This window comes from Panthera pardus, unplaced genomic scaffold (assembly GCF_024362965.1).
Source record: "Panthera pardus isolate Hobbes unplaced genomic scaffold, ASM2436296v1 HiC_scaffold_17, whole genome shotgun sequence".
Taxonomy (NCBI): Eukaryota; Metazoa; Chordata; class Mammalia; order Carnivora; family Felidae; genus Panthera; species Panthera pardus.
Genome location: NW_026526732.1, coordinates 127,420,981 through 127,437,181, shown reverse-complemented (window position 1 = coordinate 127,437,181; position 16,201 = coordinate 127,420,981). Strand labels below are relative to the sequence as shown.

The 16,201-nt window shown below is 50.7% G+C and overlaps 1 protein-coding gene across 6 annotated transcripts in view; it reads left to right on the top strand.

Annotated features, from left to right (window-relative positions):
• Nucleotides 1–16,201, top strand: part of RREB1 (ras responsive element binding protein 1) — a 182,640-nt gene that overhangs the window by 149,992 nt on the left and 16,447 nt on the right. For all 6 annotated transcript variants that reach the window (XM_053904925.1, XM_019419822.2, XM_019419823.2 and 3 more), the window contains 2 exons: nucleotides 11,244–11,433; nucleotides 12,371–15,284. In XM_053904925.1, coding sequence (XP_053760900.1) covers nucleotides 11,244–11,433; nucleotides 12,371–15,284 — 3,104 coding nt within the window. The remainder of the gene's footprint in view (nucleotides 1–11,243; nucleotides 11,434–12,370; nucleotides 15,285–16,201) is intronic.

Genomic DNA, 16,201 nt, shown 5'->3' with positions numbered 1-16,201 from the left:
CCCCTGGCCAACCTGGAAGTCGGAGGCACCTTTGTCAGGACCCCCTCTCCACCCTGCCAGAGGGGCCTCCCCACGACTTGGGCTATTCAGAGCCAAGGCGGCCACCGGCTTCTGCACTTAACCTGCCCACGATGAAGTGCCTCTGACCCGCCCTGACTTCACGCCATGCTGGTTGGTTGAACCATCCGGGCAGGGTGTCGGGACGCAGTGTGCAGTCTGGCAGATTCCTGGGTGTGGGGAGGGCAAGCCGCCACCCGCCAGCCACCGGCCAGGGCCCTGTCACAGGGCCCTCACTGTTGCTCCCAGCAACTGGGAGAGATTAGTGCAGCTGTTGGATGTCAGTTCTCTGGCTGGACGGGAGGGAGGGCGGGGAAGGGTGGGCACCAGGGCAGGAATGTCTGAACCGGGTGGGGCTCCAAGGAGAGGTTGTTTGCACTTACCCCTTCTTGCCTCTGGAGACAGAGCAGGAAAAAATGGAGCATGAAATCCCTTTTAAGAAGGAATGTCAGTCTCTCGGCTAAAACAATGTAATGGGCAAGAAATTCAGTATATCAAGGAAGTAGCCAGGGTGAGCTGAGTGTTCTCAGCAAGGTATCTCACAGGTTCTGATGACAAGGGCCGGGCCCTCTGGCTGCTCAGGGAGTATTAGTGGCAGGGAAGGCTCACAGGTGAGCCCCTGTCTGGTGTCCAGACATTAAGATTGTGCCATGGGTTGTAGAAGGAGCTGAGGGCATCTGCAAATCACTGTCCTCTGAACAGAAGCATAGCAAAGTGGAGTTAAGCTGACTAGCTCCATCCAGCCCAGCCTGCTACCTGGCATCTCCCTGGCCCCCCGGGCAAACCGACGCTGTTTGCCCATCTGGAAAATGCATTTGAGGACTTGTGGCGAGGATGAAGGGGGCAAGCCAGTCCTCAGACTGCAACAGACATGGAATGGGTATCCCATTCCTAGGAAATTGAAGAGTCAAATTCCAGGGCTTCTCCCAGGTACTATTTATAATTGACATAAAACATAAAAGCAGTTTGTCTTCTAGTCTTTATTGTTACAAAGAGCTGCTTTTTTCTAGTTCTGCTTTCGTAAAGATTGGGAAGCTGAATGGCTGTTTAAATTTGGTTTGAGTCCTACCTACCAAATTTTGTAATCCAACTGTGAAAGCCAGACAGAAGCTTGAAGGAACTTGACGGAAGCTTGAAGGTTCCTTAAATAGTGGAACCACACATCATTTTCCTTAGATTGTTGGGGAGGCCTGAGAGTTCTGAAGAAAGGTGTTTCCTAATGTTTGAGATTTGCCGAAGCAGTTTTTCCAAAATATGTTTGGCATAGTAAATATATGTTTTCCCCCCTTAACTGCCATGATGGTAGATGTGATACTGGTGTACAGGGGAGACGCCTGGAGGGGGCGCTGCTTATCTCTTTCACCTGCTCTTGAGCTTTCGGTTGACTTCAGAGCTCTCTTCTTGGCCCAGAGAGTTGTGGTCACCGGATGAGTACAGCACTACTGTAGCAGGCACTGGGAGGAGCTAATTTCCCAATTGTTTAGCCACATGATTTGGGGGTTTTGTTTTAAAGCTTCTCTGTGGCCTCGCTCTCCACTTCTGTAAGTCCCGTTGCTGATACATTTGCCTTCAGATTTACCTTGGCTTGACTCTTCATCTTTGAAAGGTGCGCATGCTTCCTTCTCATCTTAAGTACTTTGGAAACCCGCTCCAGAGAGCGTGGACACATTGCTAATTTCAGGGCTGGTGTCCTTAATGGTGAGACCTATTCCTTTTTTTTTTTTTTAAGTTTATTTACTTTTGAGAGAGAGAGAGAAAGAGCACAGGTAGGTGAGGGGCAGAGAGAGAGGGAAACACAGAACTGGAAGCAGGCTCCAGGCTCTGAGCTGTCAGCACAGACCCCAACACAGGGCTCGAACTCACAAATCGCAAGATCATGACCTGAACGGGAGTCGGACACTTAACTGACTGAGCCACCCAGGCGCCCCAGGTGAGAGCTATTCCTGATGTGTAACTGTTGGCTCTGCTGTGAGCCTTCCAAACCGCTGGCTTTGTTTAGGGCTTCCTCCGTTCCCTACCCAGAATGCCCAGACTGTAGTAGCACATTTGTCACACTGCATCTCTACCCTAGCACAGGCTTACGTATAGTTTTCTTTGAAGAAATAAATAAGAAGGAAGGCTGTAGTGTCTTCTTACAAGGGCATGTGTTATAAAAGAACTGATATCGGGGTGCCTGAGTGGCTCAGCCAGTTAAGCATCCAACTTGGGCCCAAGTCATGATCTCACAGTTCATGGGTGTCTTTGCTGTCAGCATGGAGTCTGCTTCAGATTCTCTCTCTCTCCCTCTCTCTCTCTCTCTGTCTTTCTCTCAAAATAAATACTAAAAACTAAATAAATAGATAAGTAAATAAATAAAATAACTGATACCACGGTGTTCTGCCTCATTACCACAGGCACACTGTGACAGGGGTCAGTCCTCAATTCGGTGATTGAAAATTCTGACTTTTGTCTTTTTAAGACTGGTGGTGGATGTGGGTATGAATAAGAGCATTCATTTTCATTAAAGTCCTTTGAGAATTAAAAGGACAGCCAGTCCCCTCAGCTAACGAAGGAGAGTATTTCCTTGACCTGCTGGAGCTGGCTTGTTCTGTCCTTGCCTTGCTGTCTGTGTGCCTGTGACAGCCAGGGGCAGGGGCTGAGCTGTGGCTGGAGGGGTTGGGTCTCTGTGTGGCTTCAAGACCAGTGCAGTTAGTTCACTGTTCCTGTGAGACTCAGGCTTCTCCGACTGTGCTCCGAATGTGCTCTGTCCAGGCCCGCCAAGGCCAGGGCCAGTGTGCTGTGTAATTTTGCTTATTTGCTTAATCTCTGAAGGAGAAGGGACAAGAAGGGCTGTGGATAAAGTACATATTGAAGGCTCTGTGTGGTTGCCGTGCAGCCCTCCAGCCCCCGGGGCCACAGTGGAAACTTAGCTCACAGCACCCCCACATGCTGCTGGGAGGCATTTCACTCCCTTAAGACCCCCCACCCCAGCCCCCTCCTATCTGTGGTTCACACCTACCCATACCCTCCGGTGACCTTGCAAGCGGTGCTAAGGAAGGTGGGGGGAGCAGATAAGCTGCAGGCCTTGTGCCTCGTGCCTCTGCTGTTATGAGGCCGTGACTGCATGCCCCGAACCATAGCTCTTGCCTTGCTGCCCGACCCTAACACAGCCGTGGGGCCCCCACCCCAGGAGTAGGAGCCGCCGTGACTGAGCAGCTCTGTGGGAGGCTGGTCCGTCATAGGTGACAAAGTGAGAATGGTAAAATCTCCAGTATTCTGAATTCAGGTTTCTTTCTTATGGAAGAATATGCTGTCATGTGCTGGAATTCATGTGTTTTCTGGGTGAAATCGGCTCTGGTGAACTGCATTGGGGTGCAGAAACACCGTTTCTGCAAGCAGAATGATTGGGGGCTCACATACAGGTGTGTATGGGTGTGCGTGTGTAAGCTGAGGGTGGGCCGAATGTCTGTATGGGCATTCATTCCTGTTTGATGTGTAACCTCACCTTGTCCTTGGGAGTTTTTTCCACTGATGAGTTTTTGTTTCCCTTCGAGTAATTTATTTCAGTATGTGATTTTAAAAGAATAAAACATTTAAAGGAGGGTTTTAATTTTTTGTTGTTTATTTTTTTGAGAGAGAGCATGCCTGTGTGCGTGCAAGTGTGGGAGGGGCAGAGAGGGGCTCTGTCAGCACAGAGCCTGACTTGGGGCTTGAACTCACAAACCATGAGATCATGACCTGGGCCAAAATCAAGAGTTGGACACTTAACTGAGCCACACAGGTGCCACCCAAAAAGAGAAACTTTTGTTTTTAGAAGTATCAATGGAGTTCTGTTAGCATCTTTTTTTCTTTTTTTCCAGAGGGGCAGAAAGAGAGAGGTGCACAAGTGAGCAAGGGGCAGAGAGAGAGAGAAGCGGGGCTCACCCAAAGTGGGGCTTGTGTTTTACCTAAGGCTCATGCTCACCCAATGTGAGACACAAACTCAGGAACTGTGACATCATGACTTGAGCCAAAGTCAGATGCTTAATGACTGAGCCACCCAGGCACCCTGTTAGAATTTTTCAATCCTATAACTGGAGGGGCACCTGGGTAGCTGAGTCAGTTGAGTGTCCAACTTCAGCCCAGGGCATGATCCTGCGATTCATGATTCCGAGCCTTGCATCAGGCTCTGTGCTGACAGCTCAGGGTCTGAAGCCTGCTTCAGATTCTGTGTCTCCCTCTCACTCTGCCCCTCCCCCGCCTGCACTCTCTCTCTGTCTCCCCAAAATAAATAAACTTTAAAAACAAATTTTTTTTAATTAAGTTTTTAAAAAAAGCAATCTCAATTTGTAAGATTTCCCTCAGGGACATTGTCAAAATCACACACAAGATGAAACTGCCCTACAACAGTCCTTGGTCCTAGGATGATTAAAGTACAGCCCTATTCCTTCTGAATGTTTTGCAATGGTATGGTCCATGAGTACCTGGAGTACCATCCAGGGCAGGATTGAGAGATCCCACAAGCGGGGATGAAGGGAGAGTTGCGGGGACCACCTGACCAATGGCTGTGGTCTTAATGAAGACTGACAAGCCCAAGTGAGGTTAGCAAATACCCCAAGATCAGAGCCTGCAACAAGCAGCATTGCCCACAGATTGACAGTGACCTCCATTGTCCTTGAAGAGCTCTTTAGAAATACAGTTGCAAAGTGTTTTTCCCCAGGGGCCTTGGGAAGGCTGGTTGAACCGGAGTGTCTCTGGCTGACAAAGACCCGTCCAAATGTTTCTGGGTGATGGTTTTCCACACTGGTTTTATTTAAGGTCTGCCAACAGGTGCCAAGCATAAGATGGGAGGCAATGTTTTTCTGTGGGGTTTTATTTTCTTCCTTTTAACTAGCCTCACAATATGCTTCGGGTTTCAAAGCAGATTTTTTTTTTCCTCTGCCACTTTCCTGCTGCTTGTTTGCGAGATGACATTCTGTATCTTTTCAGAAGTGAAATAGTAGTGCCTTGATTGAATCCCATGAAAACAGAGGTGTGAAATTGTGGATGTGGGCCTTGTTTAGGTCTTACTTAGAAGGCTCTTGGTGCTCGTGCAGGCTGGGATGACATGTGCTTCTCTTCTGAGCTGTGGCCCTGGGAGCAGGAGTGGAGGCCCGGGGTTGTGGGGGGGGGGGGGGGGGCAGGAGTGGGGGCCGTGAGGGGGAGCAGGTGGCAACCAGGAAGGACATGCATTTCTCCTGTGAGTCTCAAGATGAAACAGAAGCAGTGGAGACAATGGTGGAGTTCTTGAAAATGAAGAGAGAGAACACATCCTTTGCAATTAAAATTCATTTTCCCTGCATTCTCATGTTAGCTAGAGTGGCCAGGAAATGGGCTACTCCTGATGGTTCTTGTTCCTAGCAGTGTACGATAATGGTTAAATAGCACCTTGCAGGTTCCCAAGCATTTGGTTCTCCGTCACTGATAGTAGCTCTAAAAATGCCCATTTTACAGATGAGAAAACAGAGGCCCGGAGAAGGATGGGGAAGAGCTCTCAAGGCTTGTGGCATCAAATGTCCTTAGACTCTCACTTAATTCTCACTATACTAAGAAGGTCATGAGGAGGCAGATTCCTGTCTCAGGCCTGTTTGGGAAATTCTGCCCAGCTGGCAGCCAAAATGCAGATGAAATGAGTGGTCCAAGGTCACACGACCTCCACTTCCCCTCCCCCACTGTCCCTGATCCCTGAGCCCATCCCATACCACTCCCCAGGTACCTTACACGGGGGAGGACACAGAGCATGTGGTCGGTGCTGGTTGTCAGCCATGTATTGAGCACCTACTATGTGTGAAACTAACCCAGATGCCAGAGATGGGAGGGGTTTGAAAGTGAACGAGAGAATGAAGGAAGGGATAGACGTGTGAGAGATAAGTGAAGAAAATGGTATCCTTGAAAACTCACAGCTATGATAGAAGTGCAGTAAATTCTAATTGTCACATTACGAGACACTCTACTCCCTTGTAGAAAACTGACTTCTGTTGCCCCTCACGCTGAATTTTCTTTTTTTTTAAATTTTTTTTTTTAACATTTATTTGTTATTGAGAGACAGAAAGGGGGGAGGGGGGCAGAGAGAGAGGGAGACACAGAATCCAAAACAGGCTCCAGGCTCTGAGCTGTCGGCGCAGAGCCCGACACAGGGCTCGAACTCACAGACTGAGAGATCATGACCTGAGCCGAAGTCAATCGCTTAACCCACTGAGCCACTCAGGTGCCCCCACACTGAATTTTCATAGCAGGCGTCACACTGATGCAGTAGACTCAGGGAGGGTATTCAGAAAGGTCTCTGGAGTAGAAGAAAAAAATGATAGACCTTTTATCTAACCCTTTAAAAATGTTTATTTTTGTATTTTGTGACTTACCTGACATGTGCAAATACCTACACATAACACGCACGCACACACATTTGTGTGTTAAACAACAAACGGATAAGGGTACATGCTCAAAAACTTTCTTCTACTTACCAGGCGTTGTACAGCTTGCAAAGTTTGCAGCCCAGTTCTCAGGCTCACCTGCTCACCTTTTGCAGTCGACTTGCATGATACCAAGAGTCAGTATTATTTATACCCAGCCTGTTTATGTCAGTAATACTTGCGATCATTTCCTATAATCAATAGAATTTTGTATAAGCTTGTGAAATTTTTTTATAAGCATAATCTGTGTGAGGGGCGTGTGGGTGGCTCAGTCGGTTAAGTGTCCAACTTTGGCTCAGGTCTTGATCTCATGGTTCGTGACTTCGAGCCTCGCATCAAGCTCTCTGCTGTCAGCACAGAGCCAGCTTTGGATCCTCTGTCCCCACCCCCACCCCCGCCCCTCCTCCGCATGCACACGCTCTCTCTTTCTCTTTCAAAAATAAACACCAAAAAAAAAAAAGAATAATCTCTGTGAAAGCTAAGTTGGGCTGTCTTGTTTGTGGTCCAGATTAGACAGATACTTTTTTAAATTGCTGTCAAATTTAGGGTAGGCGAGACATCTGTGAGCAGTTGAGAGAAATAATCATAAAAGCCTAAAAGGATCATAAATCCTAAAAGAATTCTGCTTTAGCTTGATATGCAAAAATCTAAGTTCTTGCTCTGCCTCAAAGAGTCTAAAACCGCGTATCAAAGATGTTGAATGGGGAGCATGATTCGCGCCCTAACAAACACATGGAACTTCTCTGGGTGCAGCTGGACTCAAACACAAGCCCTTGGAGAGTGAATGTGGGATCGGTTACTGCCCTTTATGTCCCTGAAGATTGCAGCAAACACAGAATTAGCGAATGTTAAATGTTGTTCCTAGAGGAAACACAGGGTACCGTTTCCTACAAGCCTCTGTCTACATTTTCATCAGCTAATCAGTACAGAAACTTTTGTTTCTGTTTAAGGAAATCTGAATGAATACCACTGACTCGGGGCACCTGGGTGGCTCAGTCCATTAAGCATCCGACTTCAGCTCAGGTCACGATCTCACAGCTTGTGAGTTCAAGCCCCGCATCGGGCTCTGCACTGATAGGATAGCTCAGAGCCTGGAGCCTGCTTCAGATTCTGCGTCTCCCTCTCTCTTTCCCTCCCCTGCTCGCTCTCTCTCTCTCTCTCTCTCTCTCTCTCTCAAAAATAAATAAACATTAAAAAAAAAAAATACCGCTGACTCATTAACAGTGAACTCACAGCCAATAGCACTGTAATTCACGCCTGAACAAAGTTTGCCTGACACACGCATTTTTGCCACAAGGCACATCACTGCTTTTTGCACTTGTGTAGTATAGGTGGCATGTTAGCTCTGTGCTGGGAGCCATTTTAAGCCATGAAATTACCAGCAAAAAGCACAGAAATGCTAGAAATATGGCTCTACATAGACTGCAGAAGGACACTCATGTACGATGGGAGCTGAAACAAGATGGCAGGGCAGCATTGCGTTCAGCCATAGCCAGGAATGCGCGGAGGGCAACTCCAGTTTTTCTCCTCTCTGTGCATGTCCTCAGATGTGCTGCCAGTATTCATTTGGGGTTTTCAGATACATTTTAACAAGTAAGCAAATCCACAAATACGGAACCCACCAATAACAAGGGCCAACTGTCTATGTTTTAGATTAGATAAAATAGTTAATGTATGCATGACTTTTTTTTTTTTTTTATGAGTGCCCCACCCAGCCTTTAGTGGACTTTGATCAATGAGCCCCTCTCTACAAGGTGCAGGGAAAGCTGAGTGAGGAACCAGGGCCAACTTTCAGGTGTAACTGAATGATCGATCACACACTCATCGCTTCCTACTGGTGCTGTTTGTCTCGCGGGGTTGTTGGACTGAATGAGTTTAGGTGTTTGTAGTCAGTGCTACAATTAATTTGGCAAGAGAGAGTGCAGACTTCAGGTGCAGAGTGCCTAGTGGGTGACAGCCCTTGGTGCCTACCCTAGACTTTCTCACCTCCTCTTGTTCTCACCTTCCAGGGAGGGCACAGACCAGCTTCTGTTTCCTGCAGCTTCCCAATCCACACCTGCTTACAGCCAAGACAGGACAGAGGGGAAGAAGGAGGGAGAGAGACAGTCAGCACCATCTCTGGGTTCATAAGAGGCCAAGCCAGATGAGGCCATGGGCTTGACTGCCCAGCCCACCGAGTGTGGCTCACTCTGCCTGCGCATAAATCCCACACCATGGAGCCTTCCTGAGCCCTGGGCTCGGCGCCTCCACCTTTTTTTCCAGAAGCTCTGATTGTCCCGTAGGTTTGCTGGGGAAATGGGTTCCTTCCCTTCACCTGTGCTACAGTGAGACTCAGCATAAAGACCTCTCTTCTGGGGTTTATAAATTGAAATCCCCACACGCATCTACCACAGATAGTGCTGTGGACATTTCTGAAGCTCAGAAAAAGAGGCCACAAGTCAGCCCGCTCTCATTAGCCATTTGTAATTAGATGTTTCTCTCTTTTAAGTGTATCAGGAACATTTCAAACGTATGCACAAGTAGAGAGCACAATGTCATGACCCTCTCACGCACCCTCCCCCCATTTTCAGGAATTACCAACTCACGGCCCATCATGTTTCGCCTCTTCCCCCATCCCAGATCATTTCAAAACAATCCCAGGCATCACATTTCACATAACAGTATTTCATTACATTACCTCTAAAGGAAAGGGATGTTTAAAAAAAAAGACATAACCAAAATATTGTCACAACTTCAAAAAGTAACAGGGATTTCTTACTATCATATGTATCTGATCAGCGCTAAATTTCCTGAATTCAGACATTTCTCTCGTCCCTTCAGGTCAGTACAGAGTTTTCAGCTGACTGCTGGCATAGGGATGGGTTGGGGACTATGAGGAGTGTGCAATTGAACTTGGGTCTGGGGGGACTGAAGTCCCCATGATAGAAGAGAAAAACGTTTCCAGAGCAACAGGAAAGGACAGAGCTGCCACGGGGCATCGAGGTCACAGCCCCTCCACACATGCAGCGTGGAACTTGAGCGTGTTCTGGACAGAAGGAGAGCCTCGCCTAAGGAGCCACAGACACACCGCTTCCCTGCTTAACTTTCTCACAGCCTAGGACTTAGCACTCTGGGTGTTTTGGGCAGGGCTCCCTGTGGTTGGGGGGCCATCCCCCCGGAACGTGGGCTGCGTGCAAGGGATGGCCAGGGAGGGAAATGTGGCCGTACTGTGGGGGCCCTGGGGCGTCTCACGGTTGGTGACCTCAGCACCGTTCCCCCAGAAGGAGCTTTGTGTTTTGAGTGGCTCATGGGAACCCAGCATTCTAAATTTAATTGAATGATGACAGGAGTCTTGATGGCGAGACGCGGCCAAGGTAGCAGCGGAGATAGGAGAGGTGGACGCACGGCAGGACCTCGCTTGCTGGGGCCTGCCACCGCGCGATAAGGACAGCAGAGTCGCACATACTTGGCACTTCTTTCAGCGCGAGAGGACGATGAACTCTGCTGCCTCGCGGGTCATTTCGTTATCTATTTCCAGAGAAGAATCTCAAAGCAAAAAAAAGTTTTCCATTAATGTGCATGTAGTCCAGATGCAGACTCCAGCAGGTCGCCCTACCCCTCCAAGACCCAGGTTCTTTCTCTGTAAAGCACTCGTGGGACCTGCCTTAGGGTTTTCGTAAGTGGCAAAGGCATGTGTACGTGCAAATACTTGGAAAGGTGCTAGGCACACAGCACTGTCCAACAGAACTTTCTGCGGTCATGGAAACATAGCAGCAGGTCAGGTCTGCACTGCACTGCCTGATGTTACTGAGGAAATTTTAATTCACTTAAGCAGCCCCACATGGCTTGCATGGCTACCGTATTGAGTGCCAGTCTAGGGGATGTTGATAACACCCCGATGATAGGATAGTTGTTAGAGTGGTTCTGAGTGAAGACCCAGAAGGTGATGCTGGTATGAAGAGTGGAGGAAGCATTATAAAATGTGTGTGTTTCACATCTGTGTGGTCCAGGACATTGAAGGTGGAGGTCACCTCTGAAGTTGGGGGTGCTGATCTTTAGATGGACTGCATCTGTGGGGGTCTTTCAAGGAAAAGGAGACATCATAACAGGTGTGGGCAGGAGGGTGAAGGAGGCTCATATTTTGTCTTTGCTTCATACTGGCTGTGTGACCTTGGCCATGTCACTTAACGTTTTGAGCCTCCGTGTTTTTATCTGTAAGATGGAAGTCTGGATATCCACCTGCCTGCCACGGTCGTGGTGCCTGCTTACTGTGGGAGCTACAGTTATTTTTCAGATAACGATGGTAATATCAGAATTGAACACACAGTCACTGGCTTGGACTACTAATTCAGTTGGAGAATTTGATTATCATTTCATCCCGATCAGAGACCAGGGATGCCATCGTGATTGCTCTCAGTTCGGTGTAAATTTATGCTGTTTGGCTTGTAAACATTTATGATCACTAAAATCCACTGAGCCGAGGGAGGGAGAAAACCTTGGAAATGATCGCTCTATGCCACATAATTGAGGTAAGCAGAAGTAAGCACAGTGGCTTCAGGTTCCCAGCTGTCTTAATGGGCACACCTGTTCTGTCTACAAAGCTTGGATATCCAGAAGTTGATAAAATACTTTTTTAAAGGAAGCGTTTTTCTTGGTGTTAACCGTGAGCAGACTGGCTTCTCGAGATTATACCATTTTTATTTCAATTGAAATGAAGCAACAACAAATATAATAGGCTCCTGGACAAGTGGCAACTCTGATTGGGCCGCCTCCTTATATCCTATCCCTTTTTTCTCCCAGATGTGACATTTGCTGTGTCACCTTTCGAACACATCGAGGATTGCTACGCCACAACGCGCTTGTCCACAAACAGCTTCCCAGGGACGCAATGGGAAGGCCTTTCATACAGAACAACCCTTCCATTCCTGCTGGCTTCCATGACTTAGGATTCACTGACTTCTCCTGTAGGAAGTTTCCTCGAATTTCTCAGGTATTTTGGTCAGCCTGTGGAACCAGCAGCCACCTCCCTGGGCCGCGTGGTTGGACTACACCTCCTTACCCTGAGGTCTCCCTTCTGTAAAATGTTGTCCCTTGGGTTTTGTCTTTTTTGTAACAGCGTTTTCTCTTGCAATTCAGCTTGACCCTTTCAGTCTCCATTGGGTTCTTGAGAAAGGATAGTTGGGTCTTAATCTTGTGTTGAATTTCTTACCACCTTGTGTAAGAGTCTAGCTCATCGATGCCTTTTGCCCATTCTTGGGCGTTTGGATTTAAAGTTGTGAAGTGCTCACCACCCCCACTCCCACCCCTATCTGAACTGAATTTGTTTTCTTAAATATTTCTTTAATATCCACATTACAGGTAAATATTTCCAGTGTGGTACTTTCTATTAAAAATGTTTTGGGTCATTATTAACCTGAACCATATTTGTTCCCTGCCTACTGAAAACTACTTTGAAACTTTTTTTTTTTTTTCAATTTTAAAAATTGAGATCGAGGATGTCAACAGTGAAACTCTTAAGGCACAGAAGCCTCAAGGGTAATGGGTTATTCCATATGTATACACCCACATGTATACGCCCACACGTATACACCCACACAACCCTCCCTGCAGATGGCACAGCCTCAGGCCCCTTCCCAGGCAGTGCCCCTCGTGTTATTATTACTTAACTGTATTTCATTGCTTCTCTGAGATACCCCAGGGATTGATGTCATTTGTCAAGCAATATGATGTTTAAGGTGCTTTGTGGTCTTCCTTATTCAGCCTAGGGACAGGAATTAGCAAGCAGGGGGAGGCCAACTCCTTAGATAGTACAGAGAGAGGCTGGGTACTGGGGCAGCTATATAACAGATACTTTCTGCATCTCGGGGTAGTGATTATTTTTAAATCCTCCTTATTCCCTTGCTTTTGCCAACCCGCCTTCCACACAGGCCTGGTGTGAAACAAACCTACGAAGGTGCATCAGCGAACAGCACCGTTTTGTCTGCGACACATGTGACAAAGCATTCCCCATGCTCTCCTCGCTCACCCTGCACAAGCAGACCCATGTCGCCACGGACCAGGGACGGGACAGGCTGCAGGCCAAGACCCTGCCTGGTGACGCCCTGGACCAGAAGGTCTTCCTGGCCTTGCTGGGCCTGCAGCACACCAAAGACGTCAGGCCTGCCCCCGCTGAGGAGCCCCTGCCGGATGACAACCAAGCAATACAGCTCCACACACTCAGGTGTCAGCTACCTCAGGACCCCGGCTGCACCAACATGCTGAGTCTGTCTCCTTTCGAAGCTGCTTCCCTGGGCGGCTCTCTCACGGTCCTCCCGGCTACCAAGGAGAGCATGAAGCACCTGTCCCTGCAGCCCTTCCAGAAGGGCTTCATCATCCAGCCCGACAGTAGTATTGTGGTCAAGCCCATCTCCGGCGAGTCCGCCATCGAGCTGGCTGACATCCAGCAGATTCTGAAGATGGCGGCCTCCGCCCCCCCTCAGATCAGTCTTCCGCCTCTCTCCAAGGCCCCTGCTGCCCCTCTGCAGGCCATTTTCAAACATATGCCCCCTCTGAAGCCAAAGCCCCTGGTCACCCCACGGACGGTGGTGGCCACCTCCACACCACCCCCTCTCCTCAATGCCCAGCAGGCCTCCCCGGGCTGCATCAGCCCCAGCCTCCCCCCACCGCCCCTGAAGCTCCTCAAAGCCCCCGTGGAGGCGGTCCCCAATGCCCACCTGCTACAGTCCCAGGCCGGAGCCCAGCCAGACACAGCCACGCAGCTCTTCCTGCAGCAGCCGCGGATAGAGCTGCCCGGCCAGGCCGAGATGAAGACCCAGCTGGAGCAAGACAGCATCATCGAGGCCCTGCTGCCCCTGAGCATGGAGGCCAAGATCAAGCAGGAGATAACGGAGGGTGACCTCAAGGCCATCATGACGGGGCCCGGCAGCAAGAAGACGCCGGCCATGCGCAAGGTGCTCTACCCCTGCCGCTTCTGCAACCAGGTGTTCGCCTTCTCGGGGGTGCTGCGTGCCCACGTGCGCTCCCACCTGGGCATCTCACCATACCAGTGCAACATCTGCGACTACATCGCCGCCGACAAGGCCGCGCTCATCCGCCACCTGCGGACGCACAGCGGTGAACGGCCCTACATCTGCAAGATCTGCCACTACCCCTTCACCGTCAAGGCCAACTGCGAGCGGCACCTGCGCAAGAAGCACCTCAAGGCCACCCGCAAGGACATCGAGAAGAACATCGAGTACGTGACCAGCAGCGCCGCCGAGATGGTGGACGCCTTCTGCTCCCCGGACACGGTGTGCCGGCTGTGCGGCGAGGACCTGAAGCACTACCGCGCGCTGCGCGTTCACATGCGCACGCACTGCGGCCGCGGCCTGGGCGGCTGCCCCAAGGGCCGCAAGCCCTTCGAGTGCAAGGAGTGCAGCGCCGCCTTCTCCGCCAAGCGCAACTGCATCCACCACATCCTGAAGCAGCACCTGCACGTGCCCGAGCACGACATCGAGAGCTACGTCCTGGCGGCCGACGGCCTGAGCCCGGCCGAGGCGCCCGTCGAGGCCTCGGGGAGGATCGAGGACGGCGGCGGGACCTTTGGCGAACGAAAACCGCTGGCCACCTTCCTGGAGCCCCAGAACGGCTTTCTCCACGGGGGCGCCTCCCAGCCTCTGCCTCCCCATGTCTCAGTCAAGTTGGAGCCCGCCAGCAACTTCGCAGTGGATTTCAACGAGCCCCTGGACTTTTCCCAGAAGGGCCTGGCCCTGGTCCAGGTGAAGCAGGAGAATGCCGCCTTTTTCCTGAGCCCCACCTCCTCAGCCCCCTACGACTGCTCCATGGAGCCCATCGACCTGTCCATCCCCAAGAACTTCAGGAAAGGAGACAAGGATACGGCTGCTCCTGCCGAAGTCAAGAAGCCTGAGCAGGAACCAGGGAGCGATGAGCGGTCCTCTCCCGGTCCTCCACCGTGCCCTACCCTGCCAGTGACTTTGGGGCCCAGCGGGATCCTGGAAAAACCCGTGGCCCCTGCAGCTCCGGCCTCCGCAGCTACCACTCTGGAAGCACACGCTCAGCCCCTGCAGGGCTCCGTTCAGCTTGCTGTCCCCATCTACTCCTCAGCTCTGGTCAGCAGCTCCCCCATCTTGGGCAATTCCACCCTCCTCAGCAGCCCGGCACTGTTGCGGCCGCTGCGCCCCAAGCCCCCTCTGCTCTTGCCAAAGCCCCCCGTGACGGAGGAGCTGCCCCCACTGGCTTCCATCGCCCAGATCATCTCATCTGTGTCCTCGGCCCCCACCTTGCTGAAAGCTAAGGTGACAGAGCCGGGGCCCGCAAGCACTAGCAGCAATAGCGCGGCTCCTGACGGCTTAGGAAGTCCTGTCCCCAGAGCCGCCACCGCCCCCACCAACACCACCAGCCCAAAAGAATCCAGCGACCCGTCGCCTCCTGCCAACAGCCCAGAAGCAGCCTCCCCCACCGAGCAGGGGCCCGTGGGTTTGTCCAAGAAGAGGGGCCGGAAAAAGGGGGTGCGGAGCCGGCCCCGCTCCGGCAGCGGCGGGGTGGACCTGGACTCCAGTGGGGAGTTTGCCAGCATTGAAAAGATGCTGGCCACTACGGACACCAACAAGTTCAGTCCGTTTCTACAGAGCGCAGAGGACGACGCTCAGGACGAGGTGGCCGGAGCCCCCGCCGACCACAATGGGCCCAGTGACGAGGAGCAGGGCAGCCCCCCCGAAGACAAGCTGCTGAGGGTGAAGCGGAATTCCTACGCCAACTGCCTGCAGAAGATCAACTGTCCCCACTGCCCCCGGGTCTTCCCCTGGGCCAGCTCCCTCCAGAGGCACATGCTCACACACACTGGTAAGAGGGCCCACCAGGCCCCGAGTGCTACTTCCCAGAAGGGAGGCTGTGGCCTGGCCGGCCCCAGGGATGGGGAGAACAGGAGGTGGGGTCAAAAGTGTGGGACCCTTTTCCCATGGCCCCATTTCTAGCTTCTCTTCAGCCTCAGTCTCTGAAGCAGGGGGCTTGCCTGGTGATGCCAGCGGGTTTTCCCCCCGTGCCCTTGTAACCACAATGACCTATTCCTAGTGTCTCGGCCTTCGAGGAGCTGCTGGTGAAGGCAGTGTTGAATGTCGGTGTTTGGGGGGTGAAAATGGTCCTGGGCCCATTGGATCATTCACTTGCATCTGCCTCGGCCCTTCAGGAGGATGTAGCAAGATCACTTGGTTCCCCACAGGAGGCAGCTAGGGAGAAGTGGAACTCGGTATTGAGGTATTGGTGCTTTGGCAGGAGAAAGTCCGTCCCAGATTCCTCAACGTTTTAAGACTTTGAACATTCTGTGAAGTCCTTTTGACTCCATATATTCTTAAAGGGAATATTGCAGACTTCATATTGCCAAAAAGATATATCCCAAAGTGTATTTCAAATGTTAGTTTCTATATGTTGACTTTTAAAAAGCTTATTTAAGAGGATACATTTTTTTTAAGCTTATTTATTTTGGGAGAGAGAGAGACAGTGTGAGTGGGGGAGGAGCAGAGATAGTCCCAAGCAGGCTCTGTGCTGCCAGCACAGAGCCGGACTTGGGTCTTGAACTCACAGAACCGCAAGATCGTGTCGTGAGCCAAAACCAAGAGTCAGCGGCTTCACTGACTTAACAGACGCCACCCAAGGGCCCCTGAAAGGATACGTTTTAAGTAATTTTATACCAGGTACTTCTAATAGTCACATGACCATTCGCTTTTGTCTTAATCCTGATTTACTGAATATTTATACATGGT